The sequence below is a fragment of the Aquarana catesbeiana genome, linkage group LG03 (genome assembly GCF_042186555.1).
Source record: "Aquarana catesbeiana isolate 2022-GZ linkage group LG03, ASM4218655v1, whole genome shotgun sequence".
Taxonomy (NCBI): Eukaryota; Metazoa; Chordata; class Amphibia; order Anura; family Ranidae; genus Aquarana; species Aquarana catesbeiana.
The window spans coordinates 630104933-630126271 of record NC_133326.1 but is presented as its reverse complement, the minus strand read 5'-3'; the positions used below and the strand labels follow the sequence as shown (position 1 = coordinate 630126271).

The window sequence follows — 21339 nt, the reverse complement described above, 5'->3', positions numbered from 1 at the left end:
CCCGACCCGACGTCTGGTTGGTGGGGGACGGTCACCTAACAATAATGTTGTCGGGTTAGTGGTGATGCTGCCTTTAGCTCCATTCTATTGGCTCTACCACCTCGAGGCTTGATTATGTGCCGCTCCTATGGCCATTGTGATTGGCCCATTACAAACACTGACGCCATCTTCCCGTGACCCGGAAGTGGCGATATACATGGCGTCAACAGATGCTGTTACTTTCTAATCATATGATTATAGATATATACAGGCATTAGTGGCAGACAGTCATATACCCCAGTCGAAGTCCTAGCGGACGAAACGCGTCGGGTTGCTATGCCTGTCTTGCCACAACTGAACTAAGCGCTTTTTTATATTCACCCTATACCTGGTCTCGATTTCTGTTTTCATGAGCCAGAGTATGTTTTATTGTGTCTCTTTTTTTTAATAAAGCCCTGAAAAGCTGATTTACACTATGGGGAAGTTTTCTTTTTGATCCCTATTTATTTGAGGGCCTATACCCACCACACGGAGCCAGATCTTTGGTGAGCAGTTTTGTACCTTTATCATGGATGTTGGGAGCCGGTGAGACCAAAGAAGGTCGGTTGGTGAGTGCTGCAGTTTTCCATCACCTCCAGCTGCTGTGGGTAAAGTGCCGCCTTTCCTGCTCTATCGTAAGCCTGTCTGACTCCCAAGCCGCTGGCCGGGGAGTCCACCATTGCTGGTAAGGGTATTTTTGCCTGTCCCTTTCTGCATACAAGTTTGGATACCTTATCCTGTTGATGCCATCCCCGGATTCAAGGGTCCCATACTATTAATCCTGGTCATTGCTGTTTTCTTCGGCTAAGTCCCCAGATGTTTGCCTATATACCCATCTTGGACTTCTAGCTATATCAATATCTCATGTGTTGATGTACTGCATGCTCTAGTTACGGTAGCAATACCATCATCGTAATTTCATTTGTCTACTTTTTGGTATCATCACTTATTAATGTTTGTAGCACTATTCTGTTCTAGTAATTCAACACTACTATTGGTTCACCGATCTCCCTATATATGGAACTAGAGTCAGTTATTGTAGGGTATACTTCACTTATTACCCCTTCTTTCTCGTCACTTTCATATTCTCAACTGATACCACCATTTTGCAGATATTTATTTTTGTTAGTGCTAAGTAATAACATATACAGGATTAGTCCTGCGTTTCACTAAATACTTTATTGCGCACAATTGCCTTCCAGATGGACATTCAGGTTGGCTCTGCCCAATAACGAACATACACAGTATTTCCCTTTTTTGTTCTAGCGCCACACTTTTTTATGTGAAATGGATAAACATGTTATGTTTAAAAAACACACCTATGTTCAAAGAAACGCATCCTTGAAGTTTGAATAAAATAGGGAAAAAATGAATAGATGCTCCATGCTTCAAGCTAAACACACAATAAAGAGAGGTAATGTTTGAAGAGCAGGTTGGCCGATTTATTTAAAGGATAAGTTCACCTTTGGGAACATGTCACATTTTTCCAATGCTGCAGCCATTGGCTGATCCCCCCCGTAACGGTAGCATGGGGAGAAGTTCCTCGTATTAGCTGTTACTTTTTAAAATCAGCGCAGTTGTGCGGGGCTCTATCCACAGCTCTGGATGTGAATGAACTATAAGCCCTGACATCCTTTGCAGGTGTCGGCTTGTATTTCTCAATGAACTACCCCGCCACTGTGAAGCGCCGTGGTAGTTCATTGATTCTTCCTGTCAGATTGTATCTGCTTGCCTATACTGGATGTATGGGCATACAGATACACTGAAAGATCTGAAGGAGACCTGCATGGCACCAGCGATCTTCCTATTGATGGTGCAATGCTTTACAGGCTCCAAAAGAAAAAAATAATAGATGCACATTTTTTTATTACCTGCAAAAAAATGTGCATTTATTATTTTTTTCTAAAAAGTGAACTTATCCTTTAACTTTTAATACAGTGTATCAGTTTCCTTGGAATATTTCTGTAATTTTTGGTATACTTAATAATAATAAAATAAAATGTGTTGTTGGTAAAGTTTTATCAGCTTAACTGAGCAGTAAGGAAAGCAGGGAGGAAGAGGGAGAGGAAAGGAAAGGACAAGGGGGAAAGTGAATTTCTGGTTTTGTTTTTTTTTTTGGTTGTTTTGTTTATTTGTATATGTTTGTTATGTAAAAGGAAAAACAAATATCAAATATAAAATATGATTTAAAAAAAAAAAGGGACAGAGACCCACTGGTAAGGGAAAGCTAAGTTAAGCATAGTAAAAGATTCCTTTACAGGATAGTCGGTTTAGGATTGGTCCTGTAACCCCTGGAAACTACCTGTTTTGAGAAAGGACCTTTCTACCAACCTGCATCTGGAACAGTTCATACTTGTGCCCTGTGTCACCAGCACAGCACCTTGTCTGGGAAGCCCACTGTGCAAGCCTGAGAGGACCTATTTATGGAAGCAATCCTGCAGCACATAAGTCTGCCTATTTGAATACATGCAGATAATTTGAGATCACCGCTGTATTATTGTATTGCTAGTTAATCATTACATAAATCAGAAAACTTCTAGAAGACATTGTTTAAATGAGAAAATGAGAATTGATTAGGAAATTGTATAATATATAAACCTTTTCACAGTAGACTCCAATGCTTGTAATGCCGTGTACACACGAGCGGACTTTCGACAGACTGAACCCCAAAAGACTTTTTGACGGACTTTCGACGGATCACACCAAAGTCCGACGGATTCAAACGTGATGACGTACGACCGGACTAGAATAAGGAAGTTCATAGCCAGTAGCCAATAGCTGCCCTTGCATCTCTCTTTGTCCGTCGAACTAGCATATAGACAAACGGATTTTTCGACCGGACTCAAGTCCATCTGAAAGATTTGAAACATTTTCTATTTCTAAAGTCGTCTGATTTTTTGACAGCAAAGGTCCGATGAAGCCAAACACGATCGAATTGTCCGGCGGATTCGTTCCATCGGACCTTTGCTGTCAAAAATTCCGCTCGTGTGTACACGGCATTAGTGTAGGAGCCACTCCACTCCCTACCTGTGCACTCAAATGCTACTTAATAATTCGGAGGGGTGTCCACATCCTATTGGCCATGTGGTGTACATGTGACACTTCCTTTTACAAAATACCTTCTACTTTTATTATTTTCTGTTTAATTAAGAAATGTAGTTGTAGCGCCCTGCAATAGGCTGGTTACATTTAGTCCTTTGGTCTGCTGTACTCTGTTGGGCAGCAATTTATTTTTCAGGTCTGGTCAGGTCTATCCCTAAGCTTGGTGGTTGATTACTCCTCCCTGCCTCTGGAAGAATCTTCCAAAAAGAGTAGGAGGGTCAGCCACTGGTTATGAATATTTATCTGACCTCTGCCAATCCTGGGAGGGGCAGCTCAGAAGGTGGCTTGGAAGAAGATAAATGTTTGGGAAGGTCTGTTCGGAACCCTCTTCTCCAGGGGAAGCTGGGCTGGAGAAGGACCCCCCCCCCCCCACTGAAGAGTTTTGCAAGGAAGCTGGTTGGAGAGTTGTCTCTGGACATTGTGAGAACCTTGCCTAGAGCAGTGATGGCGAACCTTGGCACCCCAGATGTTTTGGAACTACATTTCCCATGATTGCTCATGCACTTTGCAGTGTAGTTGAGCATCATGGGGAAATGTAGTTCTAAAACATCTGGGTGCCAATGTTCGCCATCACTGGTTAGAGCTTTAGGTTTGCCTGTGCTTTGAGGGTTGGAATGTCAGAGGTAACAACAAGGACTGTGACTGCTTGTACAGAGTCCCAACAATATTTAAGGCTGCTGTTGAAGGATACTGTACCTTCCTGAATTTTGGAGTATCCTGCACCCTCATCCCTGTCTCCTGTTCAAGTACTGCAATAAAACTACAAAAGACACCCCTAGACTGAGCCTGTGTTTGTCTGTGTGATGTGGAACTAGTATCTGGGCCTGCAGCCTCTGAACAGGTAAGTGAGAATCGTCTATTTCCAGTGGCCCTTCCCGGGGCTATCGCTACTTAATTATTATTCTTGATAATACCATTATTACCTTAAGTTCTTGTGGAGCCATGATGACCGCTAAGCTAGAGAGATGGCTGCAGGAACAGATGGTGTGCGTCTGATTAGAGTGTTCAGTTTCGCATCCTTCATGGGACCAGCCATTATTTTTGGGGTCCCAAAATACACACTGCAACTTGTAAAAGCGAAGTTGAGGCTGAAAGAAAAATGCTCAAACATTTCAGAGATCAAGATGTGAGCCAATGAATGAAAACCACACATCAAGGTTAATAATCTCTGGTGAGAATTGTTGTGAAATGGAGGAATACTACTACTACTACTGACCTTGATTTGGACAAGTGTGAAAGTCACTGGGGGACTGAATTTTTCTTGAGCATAGCTTGTGATGGCTCCAGATACCACTCTCGAATTTATCGAAACAAGATCACTCTCTTCAGTGCCGGTAAAATTCCCATTTATGTATAATGCAAGGTCGTTGTAGGCTATCAAGACTGCACCATCTAGGAAGAAAAAGGACTTGTTGATTAACAATCTTTTGTCCACTTCTACCACCAATATAGAATACTTATTGCATATTTATGTAGCACCCTCTGCCAGGCCCAGACTGGGACAAAAAATAGGCCCGGGCATTTTAGACTGAGCAGCCAATTTTTCCATTGACTGGGGGGGGGGGGGGGGGGGGGGGGGGGGGGGGTCGGTCCTCCACGCTGTAATGTGCAGGAGCACTGATATAAATATAGAGGGGACTGCATGCACTGTAATGATTATAGTGCCCTTTTACAGTATATTACAGTGTCCCTGCAATCATGCCCCCCCTTTTTACTCTCTACTCACTGTGGCAGATCTCCAGCTCCTCCTGCCCCCTGTTTCCTTACATCAGAGTCCGCACAGAGGTCCTTACATCAGAGTCCGTACAGAGGTCCCTTACATCAGAGTCCGCACAGAGGTCCCTTACATCAGAGTCCGCACAGAGGTCCCTTACATCAGAGTCCGCACAGAGGTCCCTTACATCAGAGTCCGCACAGAGGTCCCTTACATCAGAGTCCGCACAGAGGTGTCTTACATCCGATTCCGCACTGAGCCCCCTTACATCAGGAGTCCGCACAGAGGTGTCTTACATCAGATTCCGCACTGAGCCCCCTTACATCAGAGTCTGCACAGAGCCCCCTTACATCAGAGTCTGCACAGAGCCCCTTACATCAGAGTCTGCACGGAGCCCCCTTACATCAGAGTCTGCACAGAGGTGTCTTACATCAGAGTCCGCACTGAGCCCCCTTACATCAGAGTCTGCACAGAGGTGTCTTACATCAGAGTCCGCACTGAGCCCCCTTACATCAGAGTCCGCACTGAGCCCCCTTACATCAGAGTCCGCACAGAGGTGTCTTACATCAGATTCCGCACTGAGCCCCCTTACATCAGAGTCCGCACAGAGCCCCCTTACATCAGAGTCTGCACGGAGCCCCCTTACATCAGAGTCTGCACAGAGGTGTCTTACATCAGAGTCCGCACTGAGCCCCCTTATATCAGAGTCCGCACTGAGCCCCCTTACATCAGAGTCTGCACAGAGCCCCCTTACATCAGAGTCTGCACAGAGGTGTCTTACATCAGAGTCCGCACTGAGCCCCCTTACATCAGAGTCCGCACTGAGCCCCCTTACATCAGAGTCAGCACAGATCCCCCTTACATTAGAGTCTGCACAGAGCCCCCTTACATCAGAGTCTGCACAGAGGTGTCTTACATCAGAGTCCGCAGTGAGCCCCCTTATATCAGAGTCCGCACAGAGCCCCCTTACATCCGAGTCCGCACAGAGCCCCCTTACATCAGAGGTTCGCACTGAGCCCCCTTACATCAGAGTCCGCACAGAGCCCCCCCTACATCAGAGTCTGCACTGAGCCCCCTTACATCAGAGTCCGCACAGAGCCCCCTTACTTCAGAGTCCGCACAGAGCCCCCTACATCGGAGTCTGCACTGGGCCCCCTTACATCAGAGTCCGCACAGAGCCCCCTTACATAAGAGTCCGCACAGAGCCCCCTTACATCAGAGTCCACACAGAGCCCCTTACATCAGAGTCTTCACAGAGCCCCCTTACATCAGAGTCTGCACAGAGCCCCCTTACATCAGAGTCGCCACAGAGCCCCCTTACATCAGAGTCTTCACAGAGCCCCCTTACATCAGAGTCTGCACAGAGCCCCCTTACATCAGAGTCCGCACTGAGGTCCCTTACATCAGAGTCCGCACTGAGGTCCCTTACATCAGAGGTCCGCACTGAGCCCCCACTTACTGTAAAGGGGAGCTCTGTGGACTCTAATGTAAAGGGGAACGCTGATTAAGGGGGTCTCTGCTCACCAAAGCACCCCTCTTGTATCAGAGTCCACAGAACACCCCTAAATTTGTTTTATATACTGTATATACACTGACTGGACGGCAAGGAGAGAGGGTGAGCTTACTCACCCCAGGATGAGGCTCAAGGAGCGGGCTGCCTGCAGCTTTTAAATCTCCTTCCTTCACAACTCCCTGGGGATGTGTGGGCGGGGCAAGACGCAGGGGGTGTGGGCGGGCAGACACAGGGGGTGTGGGCGGAGCAGACAGAGTAGAGGGGCGGGAAGAGGAGGAGCAGTGGAACTGTCAGCGTTGGCTGAGCTGTGTGTGAGAGAGACACACAGCTCAGCTGCTCAGCTGCTATTGTAGTTGCACCGGAGCCCAGAGATGACACAGGCACGGCCGCATAGCGGTGGGTGAGCGCGGGCTGCGGGCCTGTGTTAACCCTGTCCAGGCCGTGGGCAACCGCTTACCTCCGGCTGTGCGGCCTGATCATCAACAGGCTATAGAGCTGGAGGCCCCAGCCCTCCGGGCAAATGCCTAGTCTGCCCTATGGCCAGTCCGGGCCTGCCCTCTACCATAGGTAGATGCTAGCATAGGATATTTTTGCTAGGGAAACTGTCAGAACAGGTACATTTAGGCAGGCCTATGCTGCAAGCTAGGCCTGTTTGTTTTGATCTGCATACCTCCCAACTTTTTGAGATGAGAATGAGGGAACACCTATCAGCAAAGGTATGCTGGCATAGGACACACCTCTTGCCCACTCCCCCTAAAGGAGAATTGTACAAAAAAACAAGATTGGTTAAACCCACAAGTGCTTTTTATACCACTACTATTCCTTCATATTGGCTTTGGAATTACAAATGCAGCAATTTAGAAATCAGATGAAGGGTTTAGCACTGGGAAACACTTTTTGATAGATAAAAAGTGCATTTTATATACATCTATATAGATCAGACCAAAATGAGGGACAAATGAGGAGGAATGAGGGACAGAGGGGCATTGCTACAAATCAGGCACAGTCTCTCCAAATTAGGGACAGTTGGGAGGTATGGATCTGGGAGCAGGGAGTGGTTAGTGTAGCAGTGGGTGTGACCACTTATGCTCTAGTTCTGAGGCACCTCCCCTGCTTCGAGGGTGAATGTTCTGGAAGAGGGGCAGGGCCTAGGACTGGAGTGGTAGGCAGCTCATGTGGGAGCCCTGACCAATCCCCAACTGGAATTGGCAGGGGGCAGGCCTCCCATATAAGCTGAGGTAACAGGCCACTGGGAGGAGTTGTCGGATGGGAGAAGTGGAGAATAGAGTGATAGACAGCAGCAGTAGGGCACCCCCATCTGCGAGGGGGTGCCGATCGCAGGAGGAGGCCTGGGGAGAACTGTAAGGAAAATTCACCTTTACACAGTCATTGGTGAATTCTTAATCATTACACGGTCATTGATGAGGAACTCCTGGAGCAGAGGGGCAGGTGAAGCTGTTGGAACGTACGGTCCGGTTAAGTTCTCCATCATGGACTCGAGGCAGAGAAAGGTCGGTGACGATACCACAGTGGAGGGCTGGATGTGGAGACATACCAGGAAGTCTGTGAGGGAACTTTACCTTTACACGGTCATTGGTGAAGTCCCAATCATTTCACAGTCATTGATGAGGAGTCCTGGATCAGAGGAGAGACTGTGGGGATTAGTGTCGCAGTGGCACAGGATTTGCAAGCTGGGCTGGCTGGGGAACGGTAGTCCACCGTTCAACACATGCTATTAAACTACTAGGCCTCCGGGGAGAGGTGCTGCAGGCCTCCGGCCTAGTAGCAGCTACCAATCAGAGTCAGCATAAGAGACTATTCAGAGTGGGATCTTTTGCACATAGAAGATGTGACAAGAAACTAATGTGCTTCAGTATAAGTTTTGTGCAGGAGGGAAGGATCTCTGGGAACTTCACCCTTACACGGTCATGGGTGAATTCCTCGTCTTTACACGCATAGTTCCCAACAGTCTCGATCTTCCCGGGATAATCCCGATTTTCGGACCCTCGTCCCGATTTAAGCTTGTCCCGATTATTTTCCCGGTATTTTGCTTTTGTTCTGGGAAAATCGGAAATGTTTTTGGCTAAAAGCGGCAACGGCTACACAAAAATGGCTGCCGCCGCCATGGGTGTTGTTTCCCCTTGTGTTCAGTGCAGAGGAGATGGGCAGCCAATTGGCTTCTCTCTTCAGTGTACAAATAGAAAATTCTATTGTACACTGAAGCCTATTGGCTGCAGGGATTGGCGACCCCTCCCAGCTCTCCGCTGAACACAAGGAAATGTTCAGCCTCCACCCGCCGCTGCTGCCAACCCTCCGCCCCCATGTGTCCGACAAGCAGGGACACTGATGGAAGGACTGGTGTAGCATGCAGATCGGTATCGCATGAAATTTGGTATCCTCTGCTACTACTGCGCATGTGCCGATTTCAGACAAGAGAAACAGAGAACAGAGCTACTGCCAATGAACACAGCTGAGTTACATTAACCCCTCACATGCCGATTGATAGGTTGTATCATGAAGACACAGCGAGACACCTGGCTCCATCTGGATGACAGCGGGGGACACGACGAGGGGACACAGGCTGGTATTCGATTTTTGACACCCCCTGGTAAAAATTGTCAACGCTTTCTCCGGTGCCATGGGTCTTAAAAATACACCGAAACCGGGAGGCTGTAGGGCTAGTGTTGAGGGACTCAGGTGCCAAGTTTGGGGTCCAGGGGACCTATGGCCGGCCAGTATCGGGCCCCCAAAGTCACCGAGTCCTAACTGCCAGGCCTCCCCGAACCAATTGAGGCTTAACAATGGAGTCTATGGGGGGGGTGGACCACTTTATCTCGGGCGAATTTATGCTAGGGATCCCAAATTTTGGCCCATGGTAGAGGACTATCTAGGCTACTTATGGTCCAAATCTGGCCCAGGGCACCGAAGGCCGGCCAGGACCAGATCCGGCAAGTTACCGGAGCATTTGAGGTGGTTCCTCTGCTGCAGAAAAGTGCTTGACTTTTAAAGTTAGGTTGACACAAAGCCCGCTGAGTGGGTTTCAGCAATGTCATTTAGGGACACTTTGGGTCCAGAGACCCAAAATTTTGGCTGCAGCTAGGGGGCATCTAGGAACCCTTAACTACCGAGTTTGAAGTTCGGGGGACCTATGGTTGCGGAGATATTCATACCGACCATGGGATACCAATCTGCACGCAGGATGACAGGAGCGGGAGGGGATACCATGTTTCATAGGATACCGATCTGCATGCTACAGCGGGGCTCCGCTGGCTGGGGACACTGATGGTCCTGGCTCCCCCTTTGCACCCCCTCTCCCCATGTCACCACCATACCTGCACCCCCTCCCCCCATGTCTCCACCATACCTGCAGCCCCCTCCCCCCATGTCACCACCATACCTGCACCCCCCTCCCCCATGTCACCACCATACCTGAAAACCCCTCCCCTCATGTCACCACCATACCTGTTCCCCCCTCCCCCCGTGTCACCACCATACCTGCACCCCCCTCCCCCCCAGTCACCACCATACCTGTTCTCCCCTTCCCCCCATGTCACCACCATACCTGTTCCCCCCCTCCCCCCATGTCACCACCATACCTGCACCCCGTGTCACCACCATATCTGCACCCCCCTCCCCCCATGTCACCACCATACCTGCAACCCCCTCCCCCCATGTCACCACCATACCTGTTCCCCCCCTCCCCCCGTGTAACCACCATATCTGAAGCCCCCTCCCCCCATGTCACCACCATATCTGAAGCCCCCTCCCCCCATATCACTACCATACCTGCACCCCCTCCCCCGTGTCACCACCATACCTGCACCTCCCTCCCCCATGTCACTACCATACCTGCACACCCCTCCCCCCATGTCACCACCATACCTGTTCCCCCCTCCCCCATGTTACCACCATACCTGCATCCCCCTCCCCCCATGTCACCACAATACCTGCACCCCCTCCCCCCATGTCAACACCATGCCTGCACCCCCTCCCCCATGTCACAACAATACTTGCACCCCCTCCCCCATGTCAATGCCATGCCTGCACCCCCTTCCCCCATGTCACCACAATACCTGCACCCCCTCCTCCCATGTCAACACCATGCCTGCACCCGCCTCCCCCTATGTCAACACCATGCCTGCACCTGCCTTCCCCATGTCATGACAATACTTGCACCCCCTCCCCCATGTCAACACCATGCCTGCACCCCCCTCCCCCCATGTCACCACAATACCTGCACCCCCCTCCCCCCGTGTCACCACCATACCTGTTTCCCCCCTCCCCCCATGTCACCACCACACCTGTTTCCCCCCCCCCCATGTCACCACCATACCTGCAAACCACTCCCCCCGTGTCACCACCATACCTGCAACCCCCCCCGTGTCACCACCACACCTGTTTCCCTCCTCCCCCCATGTCACCACCATACCTGCAACCCCCTCCACCCGTATCACCACCATACCTGTTTCCCCCTCCCCCCATGTCACCACCATACCTGTTTCCCCCCTCCCCCAATGTCACCACCATACCTGTTTCCCCCTCCCCCCATGTCACCACCATACCTGTACCCCCCTCCCCCCATGTCACCACCATAACCTGCAACCCCCTCCCCCCATATCACCACCATACCTGTTTCCCCCCTCCCCCCTCCCCCATGTCCCCACCATACCTGCACCCTCCTCCCCCATGTCACCACCATAACCTGCAACCCCCTCCCCCCATATCACCACCATACCTGCAGCCCCCTCCCCCCATATTACCACGATACCTGCAGCCCCCTTCCCCGATGTCACCACCATACCTGTTCCCCCCTTCCCCCATGTCACCACCATACCTCTTCCCCCCTCCCCCATGTCACCACCATACCTGCACCCCCTCCTCCATGTCACCACAATACCCGTACCCCCTCCCCCATGTCAACACCATGCCTGCACCCCCCTCCCCCATGTCACGACAATACTTGCACCCCCCTCCCCCATGTCAACACCATACCTGCACCCCCCACCCCCATGTCACCACAGTACCTGCGCCCCCCTCCCCCCATGTCAACACCATGCCTGCACCCGCCTCCTCCCATGTCAACACCATGCCTGCACCCGCCTCCCCCAGTCAACACCATGCTTGCACCCGCCTCCCCCCATGTCAACACCATGCCTGCATCCCCCTCCCCCCCATGTCAACACCATGCCTGTACCCCCTCCCCCAAGTCACCACCATGCCTGCACCCCCCCCAAGTCACCACCATGCCTGCACCCCCTCCCACCTAGTCACCACCATGCCTGCACCCCCCAAGTCACCATCATGCCTGCACCCCCTCCCGCCTAGTCACCACCATGCCTGCACCCCCAAATCACCACCATGCCTCCACCCTTCCCCAAGTCAGCCTGTAACACCCCAAGTCACCATGCCTCCACCCACACACCTCTCCCCCCTTGTCACCACTCTTGAGGAGATGTAGCTAGACTGCAGCCAACACTCCGTCTGCAGCCAACACTCCGCTGGGGGCACTGATTTGAGGCACTCCGCTGGGGGCACTGATTTAAGAGGCACTCCGCTGGGGACACTGACCGCTGGGCACACCTGATGTAAGAGGCACTCCGCTGGGGACACCTAATGTAAGAGGCACTCCGCTGGGGAAACCTGATGTAAGAGGCACTCCACTGGGGACACCTGATGTAAGAAGCACTCTGCTGTGGATACCTGATGTAAGAGGTACTGTACTGGGGACACCTGATGTAAGTGGCACTCCACTGGGGACACCTGATGTAAGGAGGCACTCCTGCTGGGAATGCCTGATGGAAAGAGGCAATCCACTGGGAACACCTGATGTAAGGACAGACTCTGCTGTGGGCACCTGATGCAAGGACAGACTCTGCTGGGGGCACCTGATGGCATCTGGTGGCAGGCGACGTGGCAGGTGACACACTCAGGGGTCCCACTGATTCTGGATTATGGTGAGTTGAATGATTTCATTCTATATTACAATGTAATAATAGTAATAATGCCCTTCAATCATCCTGACACCACAACGATCATGGTGCTGGAATGACTGAAGTGCTAACATCAGGTGTTTGGAGTATCTTTATCTGCTGATTTGTTAAACTCTGGAATACACATTACTATTGTAGTGTAGGATCTGGGCCTGCTGTCCCTCCATCCCTCTTTCCTTCCTTCTCTCTCCTTCCCTCCTTTCTCTCTCCCTCCCTCCCTCTTTTCCCCTTTCTTTCTCAATCTCCCATTCATCTCAGACTCTAACCAAACCCCCATTTGAACCACGCCTATTTAAGCCACCCCCACTATTTCACGTAACCCATGCCCCTTTTTTGTCTTTCGCTATGTCACGCCCACAAATGCATGCTCCACCCCCTAATTATAATAAGACTCCGCCTACAGCCAAAAAAGTGTCCCTATAAGTTTTTTTACAATGTTGGCAACTATGTACACGGTCATTGATGAGGAAGTCCTGGGAGCAATAGTCTGCAGGAGTTAAGCAGAGGAGGAGCAATAGTCTGCATGGTGATGCAGGGAAGAGACTGTAGCTGTTATACATGTGCATCATTTCTTCAGGCTCAAACTAACTTCTAATCTATAAATATGATGGCAAAGTATTTGATCTATGGGCATCCATATACCCCTTTCCCCAACCAAGTTATACCCCCAATAAACAAAAACAAAGCAAATGACTGTTCGTTGTCTCTGAGATGATATATGAAGGTCTGGCAGTGGGGTGATTTGGTGGATGTTTGTAACTAGTGGCAACTACACCATTACATATACAAAGTGTCATATGCATGCAATGTATTTATTTTGTCTGTCTGAAATCAAATGTCTTTGCGGTTCTTTTTGGGTACAAAGCATTTTGAAAGGTTTGAGTTGTCTAGCATATTCGGAGCGTTTTTGGGGGTGAGTGAGGAAATGACGGAGTTGGCAGTACGTCCAAAACGGGCAGTATTGTCCAGACATCTACGTAGACAATTTGGGTAGGGTCAGAAAAGTGTTCCTAGAGAAAAAGTGTTCTGCCCTCATATCAGTATGGGGCCAGGTATCTGAAAGGAACGAGTCTGATAGGCCTGGTGGGAATTCCGGGTTGTTACGGTTGGGGGTTAGTGGACCCGGTGAAGAGGAAATTTGGAATTTACGACATGTTTTCTGGAAGATTTGTAACGTATTGGAAATCAATGGGTGTTGTTTGCCTGGTGAAACCCGGTGAAACATACATTTGGGTCCAGGGTAGTTGCCGTATTGGTATTGAGGAGAACGCATTTTCGATGTTCGTCCATGCTTTCGTATGTGTATGAACATTCCAATCTATTATGCTCGTCAATTGACACACCCAATGATATTTGGCAATATCTGGGAAACCTATGACACCTTTTAATTTGGGTAGTGTTAATCTTTCGAAGTTAAGTCTTGGACGCCCTTTGCCGCACAGAAATTCTGTAATTGGCAATTTTATGGGGATCGTTTGCATAACATATAATAATCTCGGGAGGGTGTTCATTTTGATTATGGGCGCCCTCCCAAACCATGAGAAGATGCCTGGCGACCATAACTTCAGGTCATTCTGAATGTGTTGAAGGATTGGGAGGTAATTTTTGGTATGTAGTTCACAGAGGCGGCTCTCTAATTAGGCATATTAGGCGGTCGCCTAAAGACCTCGCACGGACAGGGCCTCGCGCTCGCGGCCATCTAATCTACCTAGTTAAAGAGCCGCCTCAGAGGCTGGCAGCAAGGATCTCCCCGCCATCAGAAAAATGCCGAATCCTGGCTGGTCTACAATGCACACATTGGAGAGATCACAGGACTGCATGTAAGACCAGCTCAGGGGGCGGGGGGACAGGAGCTGACAGCTCCGGATCACATAAGGCAGCGACCTTAGGGGGCGGTACTGAAGCCGACGGTCCCTCAAGTGCACAACAGGCATCAGACCGGTAACATGCAGCGCCGGGCACTGTGAGCTTCAGCGGCTGCCTCCATACTAACTTCCACCAGCTTCCGCAGGCACAGTGGCAGGAATGGCATGGATCCTCAGAGGAAGGGAAGGTGCTGTATCATGTGTGACTGTACCCATTACACAGCCTGCTGCATGTACATAATAGGGACCATCTAGAGATAGAGGAGGGATAGATGGGGCAGAGAAGGGGAAATAAGGACAGAGCAAGGGAATAAGAGAGACGGGGACGTTAGAGAATACAGGGGGGCAGACAGAGCAAAGGTGATGGGATAAAACATCAATGAGGCCCTTCATTGATGACTCCACTTTTCTCAGCAGGGCTACTGACCGCCCACTGAGCAGAGCAAGAGGTTAACAGGTTCACGTTTTGCTCCGCTTATAACAAGCAGACACAGACACGGCCCACACTGCTCTATGGGCAGTCAGGTGTAAACGGACCGCCGGTCTGTTTATACCCAACTGGCATTTGTCCTGATCCACCCAGACAGAGGGTAATGGATCCCCCTTCAGTTTGTTTTTGTTGGGCCAAATTGAAGGTAGGCGGGTGTAAACAGACACAAGTCCATTTATATCCACCGCTCCATAGAGGAGAATGGAGGGTCCAATCAGGTCTGCCTGAAAAACTGACAGGTGGACCCGATTGGACCCTTCATGTGAAAGTGCCTAAAGTGCAATGTGATAGATGTCAAGAATTATTATATTATATATATATATACATACACACACACACTCCAATTGTGCTGTGATAATCTTGTGCAGATCTACTGCAAGCTGTTTGCACAGACTTCGGTGTATCATCACCAAGACAAAGCACATACCATTTGCTTACCAAAAAATTTGATTCCTTAAATTTATGAAGTTACATGCACTTGTCATCTGCTGGATATTTACAGCCACTTCACTCAAAAAGTGACAACGCATTTATAGTAGCATTCTCCCAGGAGCAGCCTTTCACCACTCTGCCTGGTCAGGTACCAACCACAGCAACCCCGTGTATGCAAAGAATAAAATATACTGTATGCATTACCAGGACATACTGCGCTGCTTTATTAAAGTAATGTACTTACAGCAAACTTTACTAGCATAAAGCAACAAATTGTTTACTTGTCCTGGTGTTGCTTTATTCTTTGCATTTACAGGGTTCCCTGTGGTTGGTACCGGACCAAGCTACTCTACCTGCAGTGTTATTGTTTGAGTGAAGTGGTTATAAATATCCAGCAGATGACAAGTGCATGTGACCTTATAAGTTTAGGGAGTCAATTTTTTTGGTAAGCAAATGGTATGTGCTTTGTTTTGGTGATGATACACTGAAGTCCGAGCAAATAGTTTGCAGTGGATCTGCACAAGTTTATCACAGCACAGTTTTGTTGGATTTTTTTTGTGCGACATGTATGTTTTATGCTTATTATTTATTGTACCAGCACTTTGGAATGTACATATATTAACTATTCTTGATATCTATCACACTATAGCATTTTATTGTGGTACACACTTATATGATGGATGTTCTTTTCCTTTTCTTTCTTTATTTCCCCAGTGACAGCCTGCCAGAATAGCTAGGATCTGTGAAAGCAGCTCTGTATTATACATTACTGCCCCTATACTGTACCCTCCTGCCCCCCGTACTGTCCACTTACCCCCCCCCTATACTGTACCCTCCTGCCCCTGTACTGTGTCCACTTACCCTCCCCCTGTACTGTGCCCTCCTGCTCCCCCCTGTATTGTACTCTCCTGCCCCCTGTACTATGTCCACTTACCCTCCCCCTGTACTGTGCCCTCCTGCTCCCCCCTGTGCTGTACCATCCTGCCCCCTGTACTATGTCCACTTACCCTTCCCCTGTACTGTGCCCTCCTGCCCCCTATACTCTGTCCACTTACCCTCCCTCTGTACTGTGCCATCCTGCTCCCCCTGTACTGTCCCCTCCTGTCCCCTGTACTGTACCCTCCTTTACTCTGTACTGTGCCCACTTACCCTCCCCTGTACCCTCCTTATACAGTTCATTTTTATCGCTTGAATTATTTTTCCTATTATGGACGTTAGTGGGGCCTCATGTCTAAGTTTTGCCTAAGGCCTCACAAAGCCTAGAGCCACCTCTGATAGTTCAGATAACTGAGATGTCAGTTGGATTCCAAGATAGGTGATCGAATCTCGGTTCCACCTGAACAAAAAGTTAGTTTGAGAGTGCGCTAGGGCCTCTTGTTGTAGGGAGATATTCAGAGCTTCCGATTTCGCGAAGTTGATTTGCAGGTTAGTCAATGTGTTAAACGTGGCAAAGTCCTAAGTAGTGTAAGTTGGCCAATGTAATGTGTGGTTCTGTCTGGAACAAGAGGATGTCGTCTGCGAACGCAGAAACCTTGCATGTAGTCTTGGAGATCGTCACTCCTTTGATGTCCGGGTTGGACCTAAGGCGTTGGAGTAGCGGTTCTAGGGTGAGGACAAATATTAACAGGGAGAGAGGGCAGCCTTGGCGAGTTCTGTTCGATATAGAGAAGGCGTTCGATAGGTGGTCGTTGACTCGGACCTTAACGGTTGGGGAGGAGTAGAGAGCCAAGATAAATCCCCCATCCTGTCCCCTTTATGTTGCGATTCTGTGGACACAGATTAATGCATGAATTCGTTTGGCACAAGAGCACTTTAAACACGGTTCACTTTATTTCTATATTGATTATTGTATATTGATGCACTTTTATATAGATTTATGTAAATTACAGGTTGTCACTGCAATTATCGCATTTATCGCAATTATAGCACAGGGTTGCATATTTCTCTGTTGCATATGAATGCAACATGTGTATATATAGAGGTGTGTATGCTACACAGGTTGACATTGGGAGTATCGCATATGATTGCAATTTTTAATTGTTTATGATCTCAGTTTTGATCACATAAGATTTCACTATTATGTTCACTAGATTTTTTACATAGGAATGGAATATCTCACCACCAATATTTAACTGCAGTCAGTAATATTAGGATTTAATACAATTATCACTTGATTACATTTGGATAGCGCAGCATTATATTGGTATAAAAACTATAATATTGTCCGTAAGGAGGGAGGGTTCTAGGCGCCAAATTGAGGGTCTAGGTGGAATGCCTTCAAATTCTGTGGACATGGAGATAGGATGGTGGTCTGATAAATGCATGGGGTCAATGGTGGCTGCGCTCAGCATCAATATGTCCCTTTGCGATAGGAATAGGTAGTCAAGTCTGGAATAGCGGTCGTGTGGGGCTGAGTAGAATGTGTAGTCTTTTGCGTTAGGGTAAAGTGTTCGCCAGGAGTCGTGTAGTGTCAACTCCTGGAGTTGTGTTTTAATTGCACGTAGTGCTTTGTAAGGCATGGTGGAAGTACAAGCAGATGTGTCATGCAGAGGATTGAGAGGGACATTGAAATCCCCACCCAGAATATGGATGCCTTCCTGGAATGTTGAGATTATTTGTAGTGTTGATCTGAAAAGGGGACTTGTTTAGTGTTTGGCACATATACATTCGCGAGGGTGAATTGTTTTCCGAACAGTAAGCCTTTTACGAAGATATAATGTGCTTCCTCATCAATGCAGGTGTCTTTGATTTGAAACAGGCAACGTTTCGCAAATAGGATAGATACTCCTTTAGATTTTGCAGTGTGGCTTGTTGCATGGAAAGAGGTCGGGAAGTGGGTGTTGGAAAGTTTCAGGGTGGAATCTGTGTGAAAATGTGTTTCCTGAAGGAAGATGATGTCTGCTTTGTTTCTATGCATTGAGAGAATTAATTGGGAGTGTTTTTCTGGGAGATTGAGGCCACGTACGTTTAGGGAGATGATTTTGGTTTTGGATTTAGCTTGTTTATGTGGCAGTCTTGCCATAGTTCAAGGAAAGCTGGAGTCCTTGACTTTTAGTAGGTAGTGATACCTGCTGGAATCAGGTAGAGACACGTCAGAGGAGGAGGAAAAGGGTTTGGAAAGAAAGAACAGGTGTCCGGTGAAGTGCAGAGGGTCAAGACCAGTAAGAAAAAGTGGGGCGGGGAGTAAAGGAGGGGGCAAAGAAGAATGTGTTGTTCCGAGATAGTGAAGGAGTAACTGGGTGAAGGATTGAGTGCTGAGTATGTGTGAACACGTGGCAGTAGCGAGGACCAGCTCGCTAGTCCGAGTGGACCTTATACCTATTTCAAGGTGTAGCTGGAGTGGTTCAGTGGTATAGTGTGTGAATGTGAGTAGAGATCTAAGTGGGCAGTGCTAGATACCACTGTGGGGGGAGGGGCCAGCGACGGTGGGAAGTAGTAGAAGCAGTGCATGGGGTGTGACCCGCTAATCAGAGGAGGTTGTATATGTTTGTGTTGAGGAGGTTGCATATGGGACAGATGAGGTGGGGTGGAGGCAGTGCCACTTTAAAACCAAGTGGTGGTTTGTAAGGGTGCTGCAGTCTGAATCGGGACCCTGGAGCGAGGCAGGTCAGACAGACGGGAGTGGGGAGTGGGGAGCTAGCCCGCCTCCCCTATCAGTATATGGCAGGGGACCAGGAGTAATATCAAAATCATCTAACAATACCCTGTTGTCAGAACAGCAGAATGCAAAAAACACATTAAATTCATAAACTTGCTTATCTAATAACTGTAAAATGCAAAAAAACAATACAGTGAACAAAATGAAACAGTCCATTATTCCATATTGCTAGTTTGTAGTGTGACCCCACATTACCTGAGATAAACTATTGTTTGTTTCCTAGTGGGTAAGAGTCAACCGAGTTTCTATCTATGACCCCGTATCAGATCAGTTAGAGTACTGTTGCCAGAAGGTAAGGGGTAAGTCTGCGACTTATTAGGAGGGGGCAAGGGTTTAAAGCGGGGTTCCACCCAAATTTTGAACAATATCTGTATGTATTCTCTTCCTTGCCTAGATGCTGACATGCCGTTTAAAAAAATGTAAATCGCTGTAATTACCTTTTATTTTTCTATTCTTCTTTGCACTTCCTGGTTCTCCTCCCATGGGAGTAGGCGTGTTTCTAGCCTCTCCCAGACTCCGCACACAGTCTCCTGGGAGCTAGTCTCAGGCTTCCCAGGATGCCACTGAGCATGTGCGGGAACGAGCGGTGAATGCTGGGAGCACAGCATTCACCGCCTCCAGGAAATAAATGCTTGTGGGCTTCAAATGCCCACAATGAAGATGGAAACCGCCTGTAGTGAATAATATAAGTTATTCTTTCCGACGAAATCTGACACAGGCGGACATATTACACACAATATGTGAGTATGTAATGCTGAGAAGAAAAGTTTGTGAATGAACTAAAAAAAAAAAAAAACGATAGATAGGTGGACCCCCGCTTTAAAGAGGCCGATAAAGGGGTATTCGTTCCTGCTAAAACCTGTGACCCATGTGGTGTGTCACTCAGACAACGAGGAGATGAATGGCAGATGGTCATATATAATTCCACTTTTGGTGGGACAGATACGAGCTATCACGAAAGGATCCTTTGTGAGGCGCATATTAGGGTAGGTCACACAGCTATTGCGGATTTCATGCGTCTCTGGTAATTTATGGTAGGTGTTGTGGTTTCCACTAGTCCCTGTATGGGAAAACATCATCATCAAGGGTGTCGTTCTAATAGGGAATACCGATGGGGCTTCTGCACCCATGAGAGGAAACGTTTGTTGTCTTGGCGGCTATACGGTATGAGAACATGAATTGAGTACCCTGATAAAAGGGTTGGAGTTTGTAGGGTATCAAATCCATTCAGTTTTTAATTTGGTATCTATTCCGTATTGCCGTGTCAAGGGACCACTTCCCCAAGCCCCTACAGGATGTGAAAAGCTAATATGTTAGGGACTATAACAAATGGGTAGTAGCCTATGCTGAGGGTTTGGTGTTTCGTTCTGGTCCATTATGTGCTATATGTCGAGATGTGTGACTATAAAAGTGTGAACCAGCTGTCGGAGACCTCCCAGGGGAGGCGATATACTGTGGAATCCCCCAGAAAATATAGGAATCCCTCAGTCAGAGGTAGCCACAGACTAAGAAATTTGGCTATATATCAAAAGTAATTAATCCAGTTCTGGGCTGTTATCATCCAAGATAGATAAATATATGGCAATGTAACCAAAATCTCCTGAGAGAGAGCAGGACACTCTTCCCTTCATTACATTGCCGTATCTTTATCTATCTTGGATGATAACAGCCCAGACCTGGATTCATTACTTTTGATATAAAGCGGTGATTCGCTCTGACCTCATTGCACCACCTTGCTTTTTCCCTTTGTTGTAAATTACTTTGTCGATCACTGATTGATTAATATGTGATTCCTTTTGCAAGATAGTGAGACCGCTTTCTCTTTTTTGCAACTACTGAACCCCAAATGTGTCCTGAAGAAGTGTACAACGCAACGCGTAGACGCATTAGGGCTCATATCATATATAGATTGTTTTTTGTATATATGATTTTTATCGATGTTTCTTTCATGTTCCTGTTGTTTGTATTATATATATATTTCAATAAATGCTAATATTTTTGTATATTTCTACTGTTTGTTGTGCCTTTAACCACTTGCTTACAGGGCACTTAAACCCCCCTCCTATCCAGACCAATTTTCAGCTTTCAGCGCTGATGCACTTTGAATGACAATTGCGCGGTCATACAACACTGTACCCAAATGAAATTTTTATCATTTTTTCACCACAAATAGAGCTTTCTTTTGGTGGTATTTGATCACCTCTGCAGTTTTTACTTTTTGTTAAAAAAGTGTAAAAACCTGAATTTAAAAAAAAAAAAAAAAATTTTTTTTTTTATATTTTGTTATAAAAAATTTAAAACGGGTAATTTTTCTCCTTCATTGATGTACGCTGATGAGGCGGCAGTGATGGGCACTGATAGGCGGCAGTGATGGGCACTGATGGGTGGCAGTGATGGGCACTGATGGGTGGCAGTGATGGGCAGCACTGCCAGGTGGCACTGATTGGCACTACAGGTGGGCATTGATAGGTGGCACTTGTGGGCATTGATAGGTGGCACTTGTTGGCATTGATAGGTGGCACTGTGGGCACTGTTAGGTGGCACTGTGGGCTCTTTT

At 48.0% G+C, this 21339-nt stretch overlaps 1 protein-coding gene across 2 annotated transcripts in view; it reads right to left on the bottom strand.

Moving 5' to 3' along the window:
• LOC141133218 (adhesion G protein-coupled receptor E3-like) overlaps window positions 1-21339 on the bottom strand; it is a 199580-nt gene that overhangs the window by 69671 nt on the left and 108570 nt on the right. For both annotated transcript variants that reach the window (XM_073622455.1, XM_073622456.1), the window contains exons 10-11: window positions 4337-4512; window positions 4044-4208 (exon numbers count right to left, since the gene is read on the bottom strand). In XM_073622455.1, coding sequence (XP_073478556.1) covers window positions 4044-4208; window positions 4337-4512 — 341 coding nt within the window. The remainder of the gene's footprint in view (window positions 1-4043; window positions 4209-4336; window positions 4513-21339) is intronic.